This window comes from Coffea arabica, chromosome 10c (assembly GCF_036785885.1).
Source record: "Coffea arabica cultivar ET-39 chromosome 10c, Coffea Arabica ET-39 HiFi, whole genome shotgun sequence".
NCBI lineage: Eukaryota > Viridiplantae > Streptophyta > Magnoliopsida > Gentianales > Rubiaceae > Coffea > Coffea arabica.
In genome coordinates, this window is record NC_092329.1 from 3188309 (window position 1) to 3204971 (window position 16663).

The window sequence follows — 16663 nt, forward strand, 5'->3', positions numbered from 1 at the left end:
TTACAGAACTTCAAAGTGCATCCATATTGCCACGAAAAAGGAAAAGAACAATAATAATTGGCACAACGGCAATAAAAAATTAAAACCGCTATTCTGATATACGTCGAGTTCTAATTTAAACCATTTTAGGAATGTTTGTTGGAGCCTCGAGGTGATACCATACAGACCATCTTCTAGAATACATTAATGGAAAGTAGTTCCTATATACACAATACCCAAATAAGTTCATATTTAAGTACAGTACCAACAAATGAAGATCAATGACTTGATACTGAGTTGATGTGTGATAGTACCACCAAATGAAGGTTCATGACTTAATACTGAGTTCATGTGTGAACGGCAGCCACAGATGAGACCATAGAATCAACCCCGCACAAATTGCGATCAGCCCTACAGAACTTGTAGTAGCCACTCTCTCCCCAGTTTTCACCCCACGAGTTCTTTATGATCCAGTAAGGCTTGTCCTTGAGCCGGATAGGGGCGTAGCCCGCAGCACCATACCCAACTAAAAGCACCCCGTGATCCTGGCTCTTTGAACAAATGTATGGGCATGAAACCCCTCCAATATATGTCTGCATCCAGATTGCATTGATCGCAACTGCAGATGGGAAAAAAAAAAATAGAGGAAACAGTATTAGCATCTGTGTCGTCAACTCCCAACTAATACAGAAAATTTCACTTCTCAACTCTCTCCCAGGCAGCTTACTCTGGGGGTGTTCAAGTATTGAAGTAGCTGATTACCTGCAAGAGGGCCATGCTTCACCAGATTTGCAGCAATCTGATCTTCGTCGGTGGAGACAACACTGAAGTTGGACACTTTAGCAGCAATTTTGCTCTTATCAAATTTACATTTCTCATCCCTGCCAGTGTAAGGATAATCTTGCTCACGTTCAACTCCACCAGATTTCAGTATGTACTCGAAGGCATTGTTCATCAATCCGCCATTACAACCAGAATCACATGAATTATATTCCGCTGGATCGCACTGCAAAAGGTGAATGCTAAGTCAATTAAGACAACACTACATCAACAAGCTCAATATCTGCAGATGCGCATCATAATTTCCTCATTACTACACAATACACATGCTAAGAAGACCGACCAACCAATCTGGGCACAAACCAACATCGACCCCATGTCCAGGAACAAAAAGCAATCTGACCATACCCTCAAAATGCACAAAAGCTTAAGTTCATTTATATCGCGTATCTGTCTTCAATTGAAAAGGAATTTTAGTTTCACATAAGAGATTCAGAAATATGCTCATCAACAAAGGGCACCAAGGTACTAATAAGATTATGCAGTATATACTTTATCAAGTCAAACTAGATTACATCCTGTGGTCTTTATGCGAGGCAGACAACAACAGTGAAGATAGAGATAAAAATACATAGAATTGAGAGTTGAACGGTCACAAAAGTTCATACTTCAAATTAATCTTGTCGTGAGGCAGAAACCTTCAAGCTAGCAACATCTATCCTTTTTCAGTTAACCAATTTGAAACAAAACTATCATCCAGACCCTCCAATTTTTGTACTCAGCAGAAAAATTTTTTAAATCTTGGAAATATGCATAACAAAATTACTAATTGATTATCTAGCTACTGATCAGAGATAGGTTTCTGTCCAATAGTTCTTTATCCATTATTCACACCACATGCAAAAGTCAACGCGACGAAAACTCAAACCTCATGGTCACAATCCACAAGCTGCTGCTCGCTGAGGCTGACTAGCTCTCTGGTGGCCAAATAGTGCGCTCCTTCCAACGCTCCGGTTGTACTGAAGGACCAGCATGATCCGCAGGAACCCTAACAAACACCCAAACTCCGTCAAAATCATTGGACGAAACGTTATAATAGGACTCACGAGTGACTAAAATGAAGCTAACAATACCTGATCTTTGACGGGGGTGACGGCTCCATGGTCACGCCAGTCAAAATCAGCAGGAAGATCGGTGGTAGGGAGGATCGGAGCCTTGTTAGCATCGGCAGGGAGTCTGAGCCGTCGCTTGTGCTTATTAAGTCCGAGGTGGTTACGCCGGAACTCGGACGGAGTGAGGTCAGAGAACCTAGTAACGCCGTGGACGGCGGAAGGGTCAAGGAGCTGGTGGCGCTTAGCACGGCGCAAGTTAGCCTTGAAAACCGAGAATCGGTAGTCGTGCTCCTCCTGCGTGGAATAAGTCTTGCCGTACTTGGTCTTGAAGAGTGAGAAATGGTGATCTGCGTTCAGGAGAGGATCAGCATCATCGCCGTCCGATGGTACGACCTGTCTGATCAACGGATCGTCTTGGATGATGGACGCGGCTGCAAGGTCGCCTGCCGCGGACGCAACCGCAGAGGATAGCAGAGTGAAGCTGAGAAGAAGAGAGAAAAGAAAGAGACGATCCATTGGACTTGAAGAGTGCACTGTGTAGTGGATCAGAAACGTGAGATGGTTTCCATGGATGTAGGGATGGGATTATATAACGGGTGCTGGAGGACAGTAGGTGGAAATAAGCGAACGACATTTTGCAACGTGGTCCGGCTTTATTACTTTATTGTTGATATTTTCGCGCTTGGATCGGAAGGTTATTTAAAATAATTACTGTGTCTTTTTTATAATTATGATGTGTTATATATAATATTAACAAATATGTTTATGATGCAATAGGTATTTTTTTTTGTAAATAATTCCTATTTGTCAAGCTAAGCTTTGAATAATGGACTAAAAAAATAGAGGAATGGCTTGCTATCCTATTTGAATTGCTATATTTCGTGACCATATTTTTTGATCATTCTTTCGACCTCATATACATCAAATCGTAATGGTATTTTTTTTTATAAAAACTCCTAAACAATCCAATCGGGTGCAGATTCTAGTTTCTTGATGGGCTAACCTTATTCAGTGGTCAATTCTTAATTTTTTTTGTCATTATTCAAATACATCAAATCGCAACAATACATTTTTCTATAAAAATTTCTAAAATAACAAGCCAAACGGGTGCTCTTAAATTGTTTGGATAAGGTATTATTTGAAATATTATTTGGAATAATTACTGTAGCACTTTTTGTGATGTGATGTATGTGAGATAAAAAGGTGGTTGAGAATATAAAAAGGTGAGTTGAAAAATGTGTTTATGATACAAGCGAAATATTATTTAAGATAATAGAGTACTATCCAAACACTCTTAATTAATGTTTATTTCATTCAACGTCACTTTCAAAAAGAAAAGCCTATTGATGACCAAGGTTGCTAAAGAAAACCTTTGCACTCTATGCAAGTGAAAAATGGCAGTAAAAGAATTTGCTTAGTTAATAAGTTATCAAAGCTTTCATGCAAGGAAGTTTTGGGCGTTCCCCTGCCAAGATTGACTAATGCTTATACACACAACACAAGCGTGGTTACCTTTTGACTTTTGAGGGAAAGACAACTATAAAGCTGGATTTTTTTCTGGATTTTTCTGGATTGCATTTGTTCAAAATCCCGTTTGAATTGCATTTTTCTAGATTTTTTGTTGAAAAATTATTTTAGCGATTTGATACATGTGAGGTAAAAAAGTGATAGAAAAATATGTTCACGGAAAACGAAATAATTTTTCTGAGAAAAATCGCAATCCAAACGGGGATTCAAACAATTTATCTTACCCTATCTTCCGATATAAGCCATTCAAATCTCTTTCGAAGCATACTTCACGAATGACGTCTTGCACCTGCGGCCGTGGAATTCCAGGAGGGCTATGCTATACTAGGACTGTGTTTGTTTTGAGGGAATAGGAGGGCAAAGCAAAGAAAGGAAGTGGAGGGATAAGGTTTTTAATATTTGGATTGGATTTTGAGGAAGGAAAGAGATTTTGAGGAAGCAAAGAAAGGAAGTAGAGGGATAAATTATTATATATTTTTTTAATCTGCCTTTCCTCTAAAAGTGGACGAAAACAGAGGGAAAGGATGTCAAAATTAATGAAAATCATAACATTTTCTAAGAAACTTTACAAATTAAACTTTTAAGTTATGGATAAAAACATAATTAACTCGTAATAATTTTATTTCCCTTCCTTTCATAATTCAAACAACGTGAATGGATTCCAATTTCCTCTCCTCTCATTTCTTTTCCTTTCCACTGGAGTTCTCTCATTTCCTCTACTCTAATCAGACGTTGAAAAATAACTATGACAGGCGCACAGAATTCAAAAAAACAAACTACACAAAAACTACAATCCCAATCCCAACTGTGTAAGGTGTATATCTGTCCGGAAAATGGTGCTATGACATGACTAATAAGCGAAGACTAATACACACGTAAAATACAAAATACCACCCTATGCTTTGGCTTACATACACTTGAAGTCTTGAACTCTCCTATAATTTAGCTAGAAACCTATAAATAGACCCCTATATAATTGTGATTAAAGTGATACCATTAGATCTTCTATTAGATTTAACGATTAAACTTGAATACTCAAACTTTTCAAATAAAATTACCATAGAATGACAAAATCACCTTCAGTCCAAGCTTGATGCAATGTTCCAAATAAAATTCAGTAGCAAACCATACTTTTAAAAAATTTCAACGTAAAAATGAAATTATAGAATAAAACTTATATTTGTTTCATCTTCAATGCTATTTGTTAGACCGCTACTGTCATGATAAAAAGTTCAAATGTGTTTCGTCTCGTACAAAAAAAAAAAAAAAAAAGGCAAGAACAAAGTACGGTGACAAGAAAAATCACAGAAGCAAATATAAATTTTTTGTTCCTTCTTATCATGATGGTAGGAGTCCAACAGAATACTGAAGATGAAGTAAATATAAGTTTTTTTTTTCAAAATTTTGTTTTTATCTTAAAATTTTTTTAAAAGTATAGATTGTTTCCAAAATTTCATTTAGAACATCATAATCCTACATAGAAGGGTGATTTTGTAATTTTGTCGTGATTTTATTTAAAATATTTGACTTTTTAAATTTGACCGTTAAATTTAACAGAGAACATATCAATTCTACTTTGATTAAAATCACCACATTTTTTTGCCTTTCTAAATTTTTTTTTAGTATAAGTGGTAGGTTTTGAATTCAAAACTTTCAATTACACTCATTTCTTCCGTACTATTCAATCCATCATTCTTCCCTCAACGCATGGGTTAAATTTTACGCTTCCAAATCACATAAGGCCAAAGCATTTGACAATCTCAGCCTCTTGCTAATTAATTTGCTAGGTTAGTCAATATTAAGGAATTTGAATCGCATCTGGTGCAGATATACACACATACACACACTTATGGCTTTAATGCAAATTGAAATGTAACCAATATATACGGAATGAACAATCATCCGTGGAGAAAAGGACCAATTACTTTTACTACGTGATTCCATTTATGTGTAACTTTTTTTTTTTTTTTTTTATGGATGTTTGACTTGTTTTACATGCAATTGCGTACATGTTATCTCTTTTAATAGCAATATGATTAGCTTGTCTAACAATAAATATGTAAAATTTTTGGTATTAACCCTTTTCACATAAAGAAGAATTAAAGGACCTTTAATTCTCATTCAGTATTTAGTTAACTCTCCAAAAAGCAGCCTATTAGTAGTGTCCAACTATTAGTTGCCGAAAGAATGCCTTGGACTCTATATGCATGCATGTAATTAGGACTGGTTTAGTTAGAGATGGTCTTACTGTTTCTACAACTACAATATCTCTTGCATCTAACATGTATGTTTATAGAATTTCATATTAGTAGTTACGCTTCAATATGCACTTTGTTACCCCATGAACCATAATTAGGGACCATATACTTTAAATGGATAATTAACAATACTTGTCTGTTTAAAGATTCACACTTAATTTTCACTACTTTTTGCCCTCTATCATTAAATTTTAAAAGAAAGGAAAACTTTTGTGGAAAAGAATACAAACAACTTCATTGTGTCTAATAATATAACTAACTATATGATCATATGATCTCTGGAACTTCTATTATTTTCCTCTAAACAACCTCTTGTAGCTGAAATATGCATTCTAATTATAAATTTGTAATTCAACAAATAGTTTAAAATTGTTAGGATTTCATTGCATATGATACATAGTGTGGGTATGCAGTTGAGCATATAAACTGATAAAGACGTAAAGGTAAGACGCATAAATAATTGTCAGACAACGGAAAATGCTTCTCTGGGAGGTTGCCCTCTCTGTACCATATCCCAAAGTAACAGATTCTGTTTTACCCCTCCCTTCTCCTCCCTGTATATATATTATCATCTTCCCACGTTCTACCATCCTCTTTGACCCTTTTCAGTACAATATCAAAATATAACATTCGGCCCAGATTCACAAAGAGAGTCGTTTTACTAGTGGGAAAAGAGAGAGAGACGAAAGAAGAGAAGATAGAATGAGTGATCACGTGCCCCAAAGGTACTGGTTAAGGATATCTTGGGCTGCCCATTTCATTTTCTGTGTGGCCTTGTACAACCATTGGTTCATCAATCGGGCTGGATTCTTCGAAGGTTGCTTGGGATATCTATGGGAATGAAAGCTACTTCTTGCCATGGTCATTTTTCTCGTGCCCCTCACGGCTCTGCAATACGCCATCTATTTTCTTCTTGCCGAATTTCCTGAAGTTTTGCTTCCGCATGCAGGGTTAATTAAGGCTCTAGCCAAATGGTTAATCCAAGAGACATATGACAGGAAAAGAGAATTTTAATTGATTTTTACACTTTTTATATTCTTCACCCCATCCTTTCCTTTTTATTCTGACAATCTTTACTATAGTAGCAATAATACTAATTCACAAAGGCATGACTTGCGAGCTCCGTTGAACCCACAAGCTTCTTACTAAGGCAAATTATACGATCACCAACCGATTAAACAAGTGACATATAACAATTTTATAATTTTATTTGTGATTTGTACTAGAATCGTATGCGACATAACACTACAGTTTTGGACATTACTCTTTAATAATAATATTATTATTATTATTATCTCTTTCCACTTTCCAGTAACATGTTATTTACCCAAATATTGCCTTTTCCTTTATTGAAATTTTTTTTTTCGGGTTTTAATAGGCTTCCAGAAACATAAAAGGGGACTTATAGGCCCCGTTTGGTGTTTGCGTTGCTTTTGATTAAAAAAAAAAACACCTTTTGATGCTAGAAGCACTTTTGAGGTGTTTAGTGAATATTATTTCATAAAATTAGAAGTTGAACATTTATTGTTAAAAGCACTTTTAACAAAACCTAAAATTTGATGATTTTAGAATAGTTTTTGTGTTTTAAAAATAAAACATTAAATTTAATCATTTATCCAATATTATGAACTAAATAAAGAGATAAATATATTTAAAATTTTTAAAATTATACATTATTCAATACAATAAGTACTTATTAAACTATATATCCAAACAATATACTTAAAAATCCTAGAACGCTTCATGAGTGCTTTGATTAAAAACTCTATTAGATTAAATACTTTTCAATAAGTTATCGCAAATCCAAATGGGTCCTTAGCTTATCTAGAGTCTAGATTAGTTTGTAATTTTTTTTTTGTAACCTAAAATATGTCCTGACCTGAACTCTTTGGACCTGATCCGGCACACAAAAGCGGATGGCAATGCCATGGCCCCACGCAATTTTCACCCGAGCGAGTCACAGGTGCTCCAAGGAGCAGTTTTGATCCCGGAATCTAGACTAGTTTGTATTGCTTCTTTGATTCCAAAAAGGGGCAAAAAAAAGGAAAACTCATTTTGTCTCCTTCACCAATATTCATCTTGGCCTCTCATTTTCCAACAAACTCCAATCTTCTTCATCTCCATTTCTTTTACCTGTTCTGGATCAATTTTAATTCTTATTTTGCGGGTAACTTTGGCTCTTCAAATGGGAAAGTTTGGAGGCCATGACCCCTAATACGGTGATTTCAGTTTTTTTTTTCTTGCCTCAATTCTGTAAATTGATTTGAAGCATGGAAGAAGAACTATTTTTCCTCCAACAATCAATGTTTATAAATTTTGATTTTTGGAAGAGAATAAGAAGTAAAAGGAATAAAAAAAATAGGATTATACTTTTGGAAGTTGACTTGTATGACTCTGGCAGTCTATTAAGAGCAACAGTATTTTTAAGTTTGAATAAAATAAATAGTTGCAAAACTATAGCCCTTTCAATAATGCCCTCGTATTAATTAAGTAACTACTAATACCTTCGAACTTTACACTCTGATCCTAAATTTGTCCTAAACTAATACCTTCTTCCGGGGGAGGATATGGGAACGAGATCATATAATTGGCTCCTAGGCTGCGGTAGGTACTAGGTAGGTATAAAAGAATGAGATTTTACAACGTGGCGACGCTTTATTCCTTTCCCATTTACATTATTTGCCAAGCATTTGATGAATGGACTTAAAACGGCTCCATTTGGGTTCATCAATTTTTCAAAAATTAGTTTTTCAAATACTATAAAAATTTTTAAAAAATATTCTAAATAGTATTCTAAAAAATTGTCTAAATTTTTTTAATGTTTAAAAAATATTCCAAAATATATTATAAAAACTCTACTACTCTTAAATATCCCAAAATATATTCTAAAAATATCTCCAAATATACTCTAAAAACTCGTGTTTGGATCCTTGTTTTTTGAGCTGTTTTTAAAAAACTGTTTTTCAAATCCCAAATGCTACAGTAAATGTGTATTTCTAAAACAACTCCAAAAACACCATATCCAAACATTATATCAAAAACAACTACATATGTATATTTCAATTATGTATATTATATATATTATATTAATATAAATTGAAATATACAAATTGAAAATTATATATATTATATATTATATAAATATTTATATACATTAATATTATACATAATACATTAATATTATACATAATATAATATACATAATATGTAATATTGTATACATAAATGTGTAAATATTTATACACAAAATATTGTGTACATTATATTATAATATATACATTATTAATGTATAATATTATTATGTACATTATTGTGTATAATAATGTCTAATAATGTTAGGTATAATATATAATATACATAATATGTAATAATGTAATAATGTATATTATGTATAATATATTATATTATATATATACAATATTATGTATATTATACAAATTGAAAATTATATATTATATATTTATATATTATATATTATATGAATATTTATATAATGAAATATACAATAAATATTGCAAATTGAAATATTATATAAACACCATATTTATAATATTATAATATTTATAATTAATATTAATGTATATTATATATATATTAAATATTTATATATTTATTTTTACATATTATAAATATTTTATTTTACTTAAAAAATATTTTTACATATTTATAATATATTTATATGAATATTATATATTATATAATATAATATATATTTTACATTTATACATAATATATATATTAATGTATATTTATAATATACATTTATATTATGTATTATACATAATATAATACATTTATATTAATATACATAATATTAATTTTACATTTATACATAATATTAATATATTTGTACATTTATATTAATTATATTAATACATTTATACATAATATAATATATATATTAATAAAATTATAATTTATACATTTATATAATATTCATTTGTAATTTATACATTTATAAAAATATACACTTTTACATTTATAAATATATTTATAATATGTATTATATGTAATATAATACATTTATATATTTTTATATGAATACATAAATACATTTATTTTTAAAAATTTATAAATGTATATTTATATTAAAATATTAATTTATAATTTATAATTTATACATTTATGTAATATTCATTTATAATTTATAAATTTACAATAATATACACTTATACATTTATAAATATATTTATATTATGTATTATATGTAATATAATACATTTATAATACATTTATATATTTTTATATAAATAAATAAATATATTTATTTATAAGTATTTATAAATGTATTATAAATGCATAAATGTATATTTATATAAAAATATAAAAATTATAACTTATAATTTATACATTTATATAATATTCATTTATAATAATATACACTTATACATTTATAAATATATTTATATCATGTATTATATATAATATAATACATTTATAATACATTTATATATTTTTAGCGAATATATAAATATATTTATTTATAAATATTTATAAATGTATTATAAATGCATAAATGTATATAAAAAATAAAATTATATAAATTATAAATTATAAAAATACCCAAAATATGTTTTAAAAATATCTCTAAAAATAATCCAAAAAACATACAGTAAAAGTTTTTCATATAGTTTTTGAAAAATAATCTCAAAAACAACTAATCCAAACGGACTTGTATTTCAAAAACGAAATGCTACAGTTCTGTTTTTGAAAAACAACCCCAAAAACAGGTAATCCAAACGGAGCCTCCTGTTACAATAAAATATTTCAAAAATACCAAGAGAAACAATTAATCCAAACAGAAATCTTGTTATCAGTGTAGTATGTACAAGATTGGTAGAATCAAGAACGCTGTGTATGTATACCGCATTACATAGACGATAAGAGTAAAGGACCAAGAAAATTGACCTCACTTTTACGCTGGAATATTGGTAATTATCAGGTAATGGACACTGTCTATCAGCACAATTGTGCCTTAGATTTTGCGTGTGATTCTCTCTTTGGCTACCCTTTTTGCAGTGGTAACTCGTACTACTACTAATTCTTTAGCTAAATCCTCAGGGATGAAGACATGGATCAAACCAATGAATGCACATTTCGAAGTGGTTACTAAAACTTGTTTGCAAGAAATTTTTGGATGTTCCCTTGATTGACTAAAGCTTATACACACAAGGATCATTACTTCTTCCTCTTCTTGAGGGACACAAGGCTGAATACTGTAGATGTCTCGACCTACAAAAATGCGACTAAAGCTTAAACCCGTCTGGAGTATTTGACACTATACCGTATTTGATCTTGAAGCAACTTGCTCAATTGGTGTTTTAGTGATCACACATTAGCCATGTTTAACCACGCTACTGAAAGTGAATATTACTTATCTACTTAGAATAATATTTTGAAATGATTTTAGTATTTTCGTAACTATCGTTCAATATATGTTGTGTATGTTTATGTTATGTTTTTCTGTATGTGTGCTGAAGGTCTATTAAAATCCACTACTAGTACCTACCTACGAGATAAACGCTGTAAAAACTTGTTGTTTGGATTGTTGTTTTTAGCAATTTTTGTAGAAAAATGTACTGTAACGATTTTATGTATATAAGATAAGAAGGTGATTATAAAATGTGTTCACGAAAAAGATAAATTTTTTTTACGAGTTAGATATATATAAGATAACAAGGTGATTGAAAAATGTTTTCACAGAAAAAGGTAAATTTTTTTTTATGGAAAACGACAATCCAAACCACTTTAACTACCGTTAAGAAACGAGGCCAGGCTCATAGCCTTTTCAAGTGCAGCCCAATCCACTGTTTGAATTCAAGATCCGCCCATGGCCTTGTTATGGACAATTGATGCATAAAATATTTTTTTTTTAAATATAAGTAGGAGGTCTTGATTTTGTGATCCCTCACTTGCACTTTTTCGCCGTGCCACTCAATCCATTATTCACATTCAAAATCATACAAAGATATCAAACAACAAATCTGAAAAGTTATAGATTTGAGTAACAAATAAAAAGCTAAGATAAAATAATTGTAGTTTCAAGAACATCTACTAATTAATTGTTTCAAATCCAGATATTAAGATGAAATCTGTTGAATAGACTAAAGAAATTTCAATTCTAATAAACAAACTTGAAAAACTCAAATCTAACAATAGAAAAATGAAAAAAATGATCTAAAACTCCTACTAGAAAAAACTTAGATCTAATAATAGAAAAAAAAGTTACCTAAAACTCGCACTGAGAATCTTAGGAGAGAAGAACACTTTGACTATAAAAGTTTAGGAGGAGAGAAAACTTTCACTAGGCAATTCACTAGGAAACCTAACCTAGTAGTGACTTTAGAGAGAGGTTCCTCGCATGAGGAAAAGATAAGAAAATCTGATTTCGCATAGAAAAGTTGGAAGATATTTTGATTAAAAAATTTTTTTAACAGAGAAGGAAGAGAGTTTTTTTTAAAATATGAGTTATTAATCACGGGATCTTGAACTCTTCTAAAATTTGTATAGTTATTGAGGCAATATTGAGCCACAAATAAATAAAGTAAGTGCATCTTTAATTGTTTGAATTTTGTTTAATAAGCCAACCGAAAAATGTACCTCGGCTTTTGTCGAGCAAGAGCTGAGGAGTGCCAGCTGCCAGGTACACCCTTTAAAGAGTTTGACCCAAGTCATACACAGTCTGTTATTACAAAAAATTACAAAAACATCTCCAAACGCGAAGATAGGGCAAGAAATGAGCCCAATAACAAAAAGGCCAAAAAAAAAAAAAAAGAATGGGAAAACTCGAATTCCAAAACATAAGAACTCAGCGCAGGGAGAGTCAACACAGAAAATTCACTTCCCTGACGAGTTTGATGAAACACAAGCCAGAGCCTAGTAAACTAACACCTGTAGCACAATAAGCAGCTCAGAATCAAACGGAAAGGAACCAAGTAAGAAGAAGAGATGGAAGACGACGGTAACGGCAGCAACAGCACCGTCGTGGACACCGCCAAGGCGGAGAGATCGGTGTGGCTGATGAAGTGTCCACTAGTCGTTTCCAAGTCCTGGCAAGCTCAAGCTGCCGCCTCTTCTTCCTCTTCCGTCTCCGATTCACCTCCGGCCTCTAAAGTCGTCGTCTCTCTCGATCCTCTTCGTCCCGACGACTCACTGCAGGTACTCAAGAGTCATTTCTCACGTACTTAATCGTTTTGATATAATTGAAATGTGCGTGTGCGTGTGCGTGTGCGTGTGCGTGTGTATACTCCTATTCTCTTTGGTAATTGAATTAGATTTTTGCAGTTTTCTTCTGATTTGAGCTGTAGATTTGTTTAGTGAATTAAGTTTTTTAAGTGATTTATTTGATTTTTTTTCTTTGCCTTGTAAGATTTTGCTATAGCATCTTTTTTTGTTTTTTTGTTTTTTAAGTTCAGTAGTTATTGTGTGCTAAATAAAGCCTGAATGGACTATAATTCAGGTTTACGAAGTGAGAAAGCAATTGACCCCTGTCCTGGTACTTGGGAAGAGGCCAGAAGTCTGGATGGCTTTTGATGTAGTAGCACTTTGTCTTCTTTACGGATAATGCGGAGTGCTTTTGTGATGTATGCCTGTGCATGAAGCATGATCATTGTGTTCACTCTTGTGCATTCAAATAATTGATTTTGACTGAATGGCTGCAGGTGATTAGAAGCATATTATTCAAGTTAAGTTTAGTTGTTGTTGAATTCATGCTGACATGTGGTTGCAAAAACGTTCACATGCTCAAAATTATGTAGTTTGTTACATATGTATATCCATAAATTTGCATCGAGTTTATTTGTTTTTGCAAGTAATTCGTTTCTGCAGAGATTAACTAATTAGAACATGTATATATTAGGATTGGGACCCATTGTATGTTTAATTTTGCATCTGATGCACTGCAGCATATTTTTACTGGTTAGTTACTCCTTTTTTCCTCTGTTTTGGAAATAGGTATCTGCATGTTCCATATGTTTGATGGGATATGTGGAGTTCCATTAACCTTTTTTCTTTTCCTTGTCTTTTTCTTCGTATAGGAAGCACCTTGGGTTATGCCTTTATCGCAATGAATTTCAGAATGTGGATAATCTGTTATGTGTTTTATTTGGATAGTTTTCCTTGCAAATCACTATTCTACCCTTCTAAACAGCTTTTTAAATTACAATCAGTTTACTATGGAGATGGCTGGAACTGGAAGTGACACCGGAAACATGCCGAAAAGCTACTCGCTTAATATGTTCAAAGACTTTGTTCCTATGTGTATTTTCTCTGAGACAAATCAAGGTAATCTTTATTAGGCTCCTTAAGTTCAAATTTAATTTACAAGATTCTTTTTGATGCATTGTTGTTCTGGAAGCTATTCTCTTCAAACAATGGGTATTGAACAGGGATATAGCTTTTTCTCCTTAAATTTTTTAGTATGTCCTGCTTTTGTTCAGCTGAGTTGAGATTGGGTCTGATCTGTGAGGCTTTCTCTGTGCTCTGACTCTAGTTTTTGATGTTGCATGCCTGGACAGTTTTGGAGCAAAACTTTGCTGGGAAGAATCTTTTCTTTTGTTATTTATTGTTTAGCACTGATTTTGCAGGAAGAGTTGCTGCAGAAGGGAAAGTCGAACATAAATTTGACCTGAAACCACACAATGAAAACATGGAAGAGTATAGAAAAATGTGTCGTGAGAGGACAAATAAATCGATGGTCAAAAATAGACAAATTCAAGTATGGCGTGATTTATATTACTTGCAAAATATCTTACTTGGCTTTTGTATAATTGGAATGATTTTCATTTTTTTTCTTTTCTATCCCAATTTGGGCTCGTATATTTGTAGGTGATCGACAATGATCGTGGTGTGCACATGAGGCCTATGCCTGGAATGGTAGGCTTGATTGCATCCAATTCTAAGGTACTCAATCATGTCCTCTAGTTATGGTGTAATTTTTTGCGGCTAATGCATTCTGCTTTTTAATCTTGCTGATCTTGAACTTCCTGTAGTTGTAACAAAATTTTTGCAACTTATTTATTCTGTTTTGTGATCTTGTTGGACTTCTGAACAACAAAAAGTGGGAGCTGCTGTAAGAAAGTTTGGAATGTTAGTGATGGACTCTAAGTTGGTTCTAATTCTTAAAAACATCAGAACAATGTTTGAAAATATTGTACTTAGATTAAAATTGGCCGATTGGCCTTCTGGATCCCATTGGTAGCTATCTTCCTTGAGACCAGTTAATTATGCTCTGCTGGGAAGGAGGCCAAATTTTGGGAGAATTTTTGCCCAACGTTGCAGTTCGTCATCTGATTTGTACAAGTATCGTATATTTAGCTAAGAAATTCATTAACATCATGATGATGCTGTTCTGTACATTGTTGGTTTATTTCTAAATGCATATTTATTGCTTCCCCGCCTATTGCGCATTACTTATTCGGGAGTGGTTATTATCAAGGCAGAGAAGGGTAATACAGTACATTCCAGGAAAGTTCCAAAGGTTATAAACATGGAATATTCTTACTCGAATCATGCATCTTTATGGCAGGATAAGAAGAAAGCAGCTCCAGTTAAGGGATCAGATGTCAAGAGAACTAGACGGGATCGTGGAGAACTAGAAGATATCATGTTTAAACTTTTTGAAAGACAACCTAATTGGGCCTTGAAGCAGCTTGTGCAAGAGACTGATCAACCTGCGGTATACTCTACTATTATTCTTTTTTATTCTCCCTTCCCTTTCTTTTTTCCCTTAAGGAGACAAATGGTGTTCTTTTTAAAATTGATGCATATTTTGGAGTTGAGATTGGAGAAGAGGGAACCATCATTGGATCCTTGTTCATAAATAATGCTTCCTGTTTGAAGGGAGAGTGTCATTATAGATCAGGGGTTTTTCTTTTTGGCTGCTTTGCCTGAATGTTCACTAGTTTATAGAACAATTTGAAACAGAGTGTTGACCCATCATTTAGGCCCTGGGTCACATAGCATAGCCATAATTCATGCTCCTGCTCCTTAGCTACCCTTGTAAGACAACCAGGGAACAGAAAAAGAGAAATCAATGCATGCTTGATTTTTTTTCCCTCTCTGGTAATGATTGAGTCTGGAATAACTTTGAATTTCCGTGAACTAATATTCTTGTACTTGCTGCTTTGCCCCATTTTTGCAGCAATTTCTGAAGGAGATACTGAATGAGCTCTGCGTCTACAATAAAAGGGGTACAAACCAAGGAACATATGAGCTGAAGCCAGAGTATAAAAAGTCTGTTGAGGATACAGGTGCTGAGTAAATGTTTTATCTCTGACTGTATATTAGATTTGAAAAAGACAACGAATTGCCTGACATGAGGGGAGACATTTGGAGAAAATACTTCTTTTTTACTAAGCTAAAATGACGCCCTGGTAGCTGTTGTTGTCCATTTTATGGATGCGTAGAATCCGATGTAAAAGAGGCGTATAGTCATATAGATAAACTTTTTTTTTTTTCTTGTTTTGGATCTTTATATATATATCCTAATCAGAGATTTTCTCAATTTACCCCCTTATAAAGTTGAAATTTGAGATGCTAAATCTTGTTTGGTGAATGTGATCCTGTCTGCCTTATTTGTTTCTTTAGGATGTCACTTTGAAAGCAAAAGGTTAGGAAAGCCAAAAACTGGCTTTAGATATGAGTACGATCTGCGAATGTTATTATCATGTCCTTTGGGAGATTTAGTTGGAGGACATTTCATTACTTGTAAGCTTATGGTTCCTACTTCTCAACCGCTGCTTGTTTGGAATTTCCCTATTTGTTGGTCTCCATGAAATAGCTGTTGTCTATTTCAAATTTACTTTCAGTTTGGTGACTACTTGTGACTTCATGCTTTAACAAGCTTGTGAGTTGACAAAGTAATCACTTAAAATACTCTTTGTATGTAAAAAGTTTAACCTTAACATGTTGAATGTTTAAAGGAGATCTTCTTTTGGAAATGAAGAGAGAGAGAGATGGTTTGGATTTGCTGGGCGGTTCTTTTTGATTGCGATATTATAGTTATCA

At 32.6% G+C, this 16663-nt stretch overlaps 2 protein-coding genes across 2 annotated transcripts; one reads left to right on the forward strand and one right to left on the reverse strand.

Annotated features, from left to right (window-relative positions):
- Positions 1-72: 72 nt before the first annotated feature.
- LOC113713263 (probable cysteine protease RD19C) lies at positions 73-2438 on the reverse strand. The gene is made up of 4 exons (XM_072069812.1): positions 1893-2438; positions 1688-1807; positions 742-985; positions 73-598 (listed from the first exon to the last, which is right to left on the reverse strand). Exons 1-4 carry the CDS (start codon positions 2385-2387, stop codon positions 327-329), a joined length of 1131 nt encoding a protein of 376 aa, XP_071925913.1. The 5' UTR covers positions 2388-2438; the 3' UTR covers positions 73-326.
- Positions 2439-12390: 9952 nt separating this feature from the next.
- LOC113713577 (transcription initiation factor IIF subunit beta-like) lies at positions 12391-16160 on the forward strand. Its single transcript, XM_072069504.1, has 6 exons — positions 12391-12814; positions 13825-13939; positions 14242-14372; positions 14483-14557; positions 15183-15332; positions 15798-16160. Exons 1-6 carry the CDS (start codon positions 12605-12607, stop codon positions 15915-15917), a joined length of 801 nt encoding a protein of 266 aa, XP_071925605.1. The 5' UTR covers positions 12391-12604; the 3' UTR covers positions 15918-16160.
- The last annotated feature ends 503 nt before the right edge of the window (positions 16161-16663 follow it).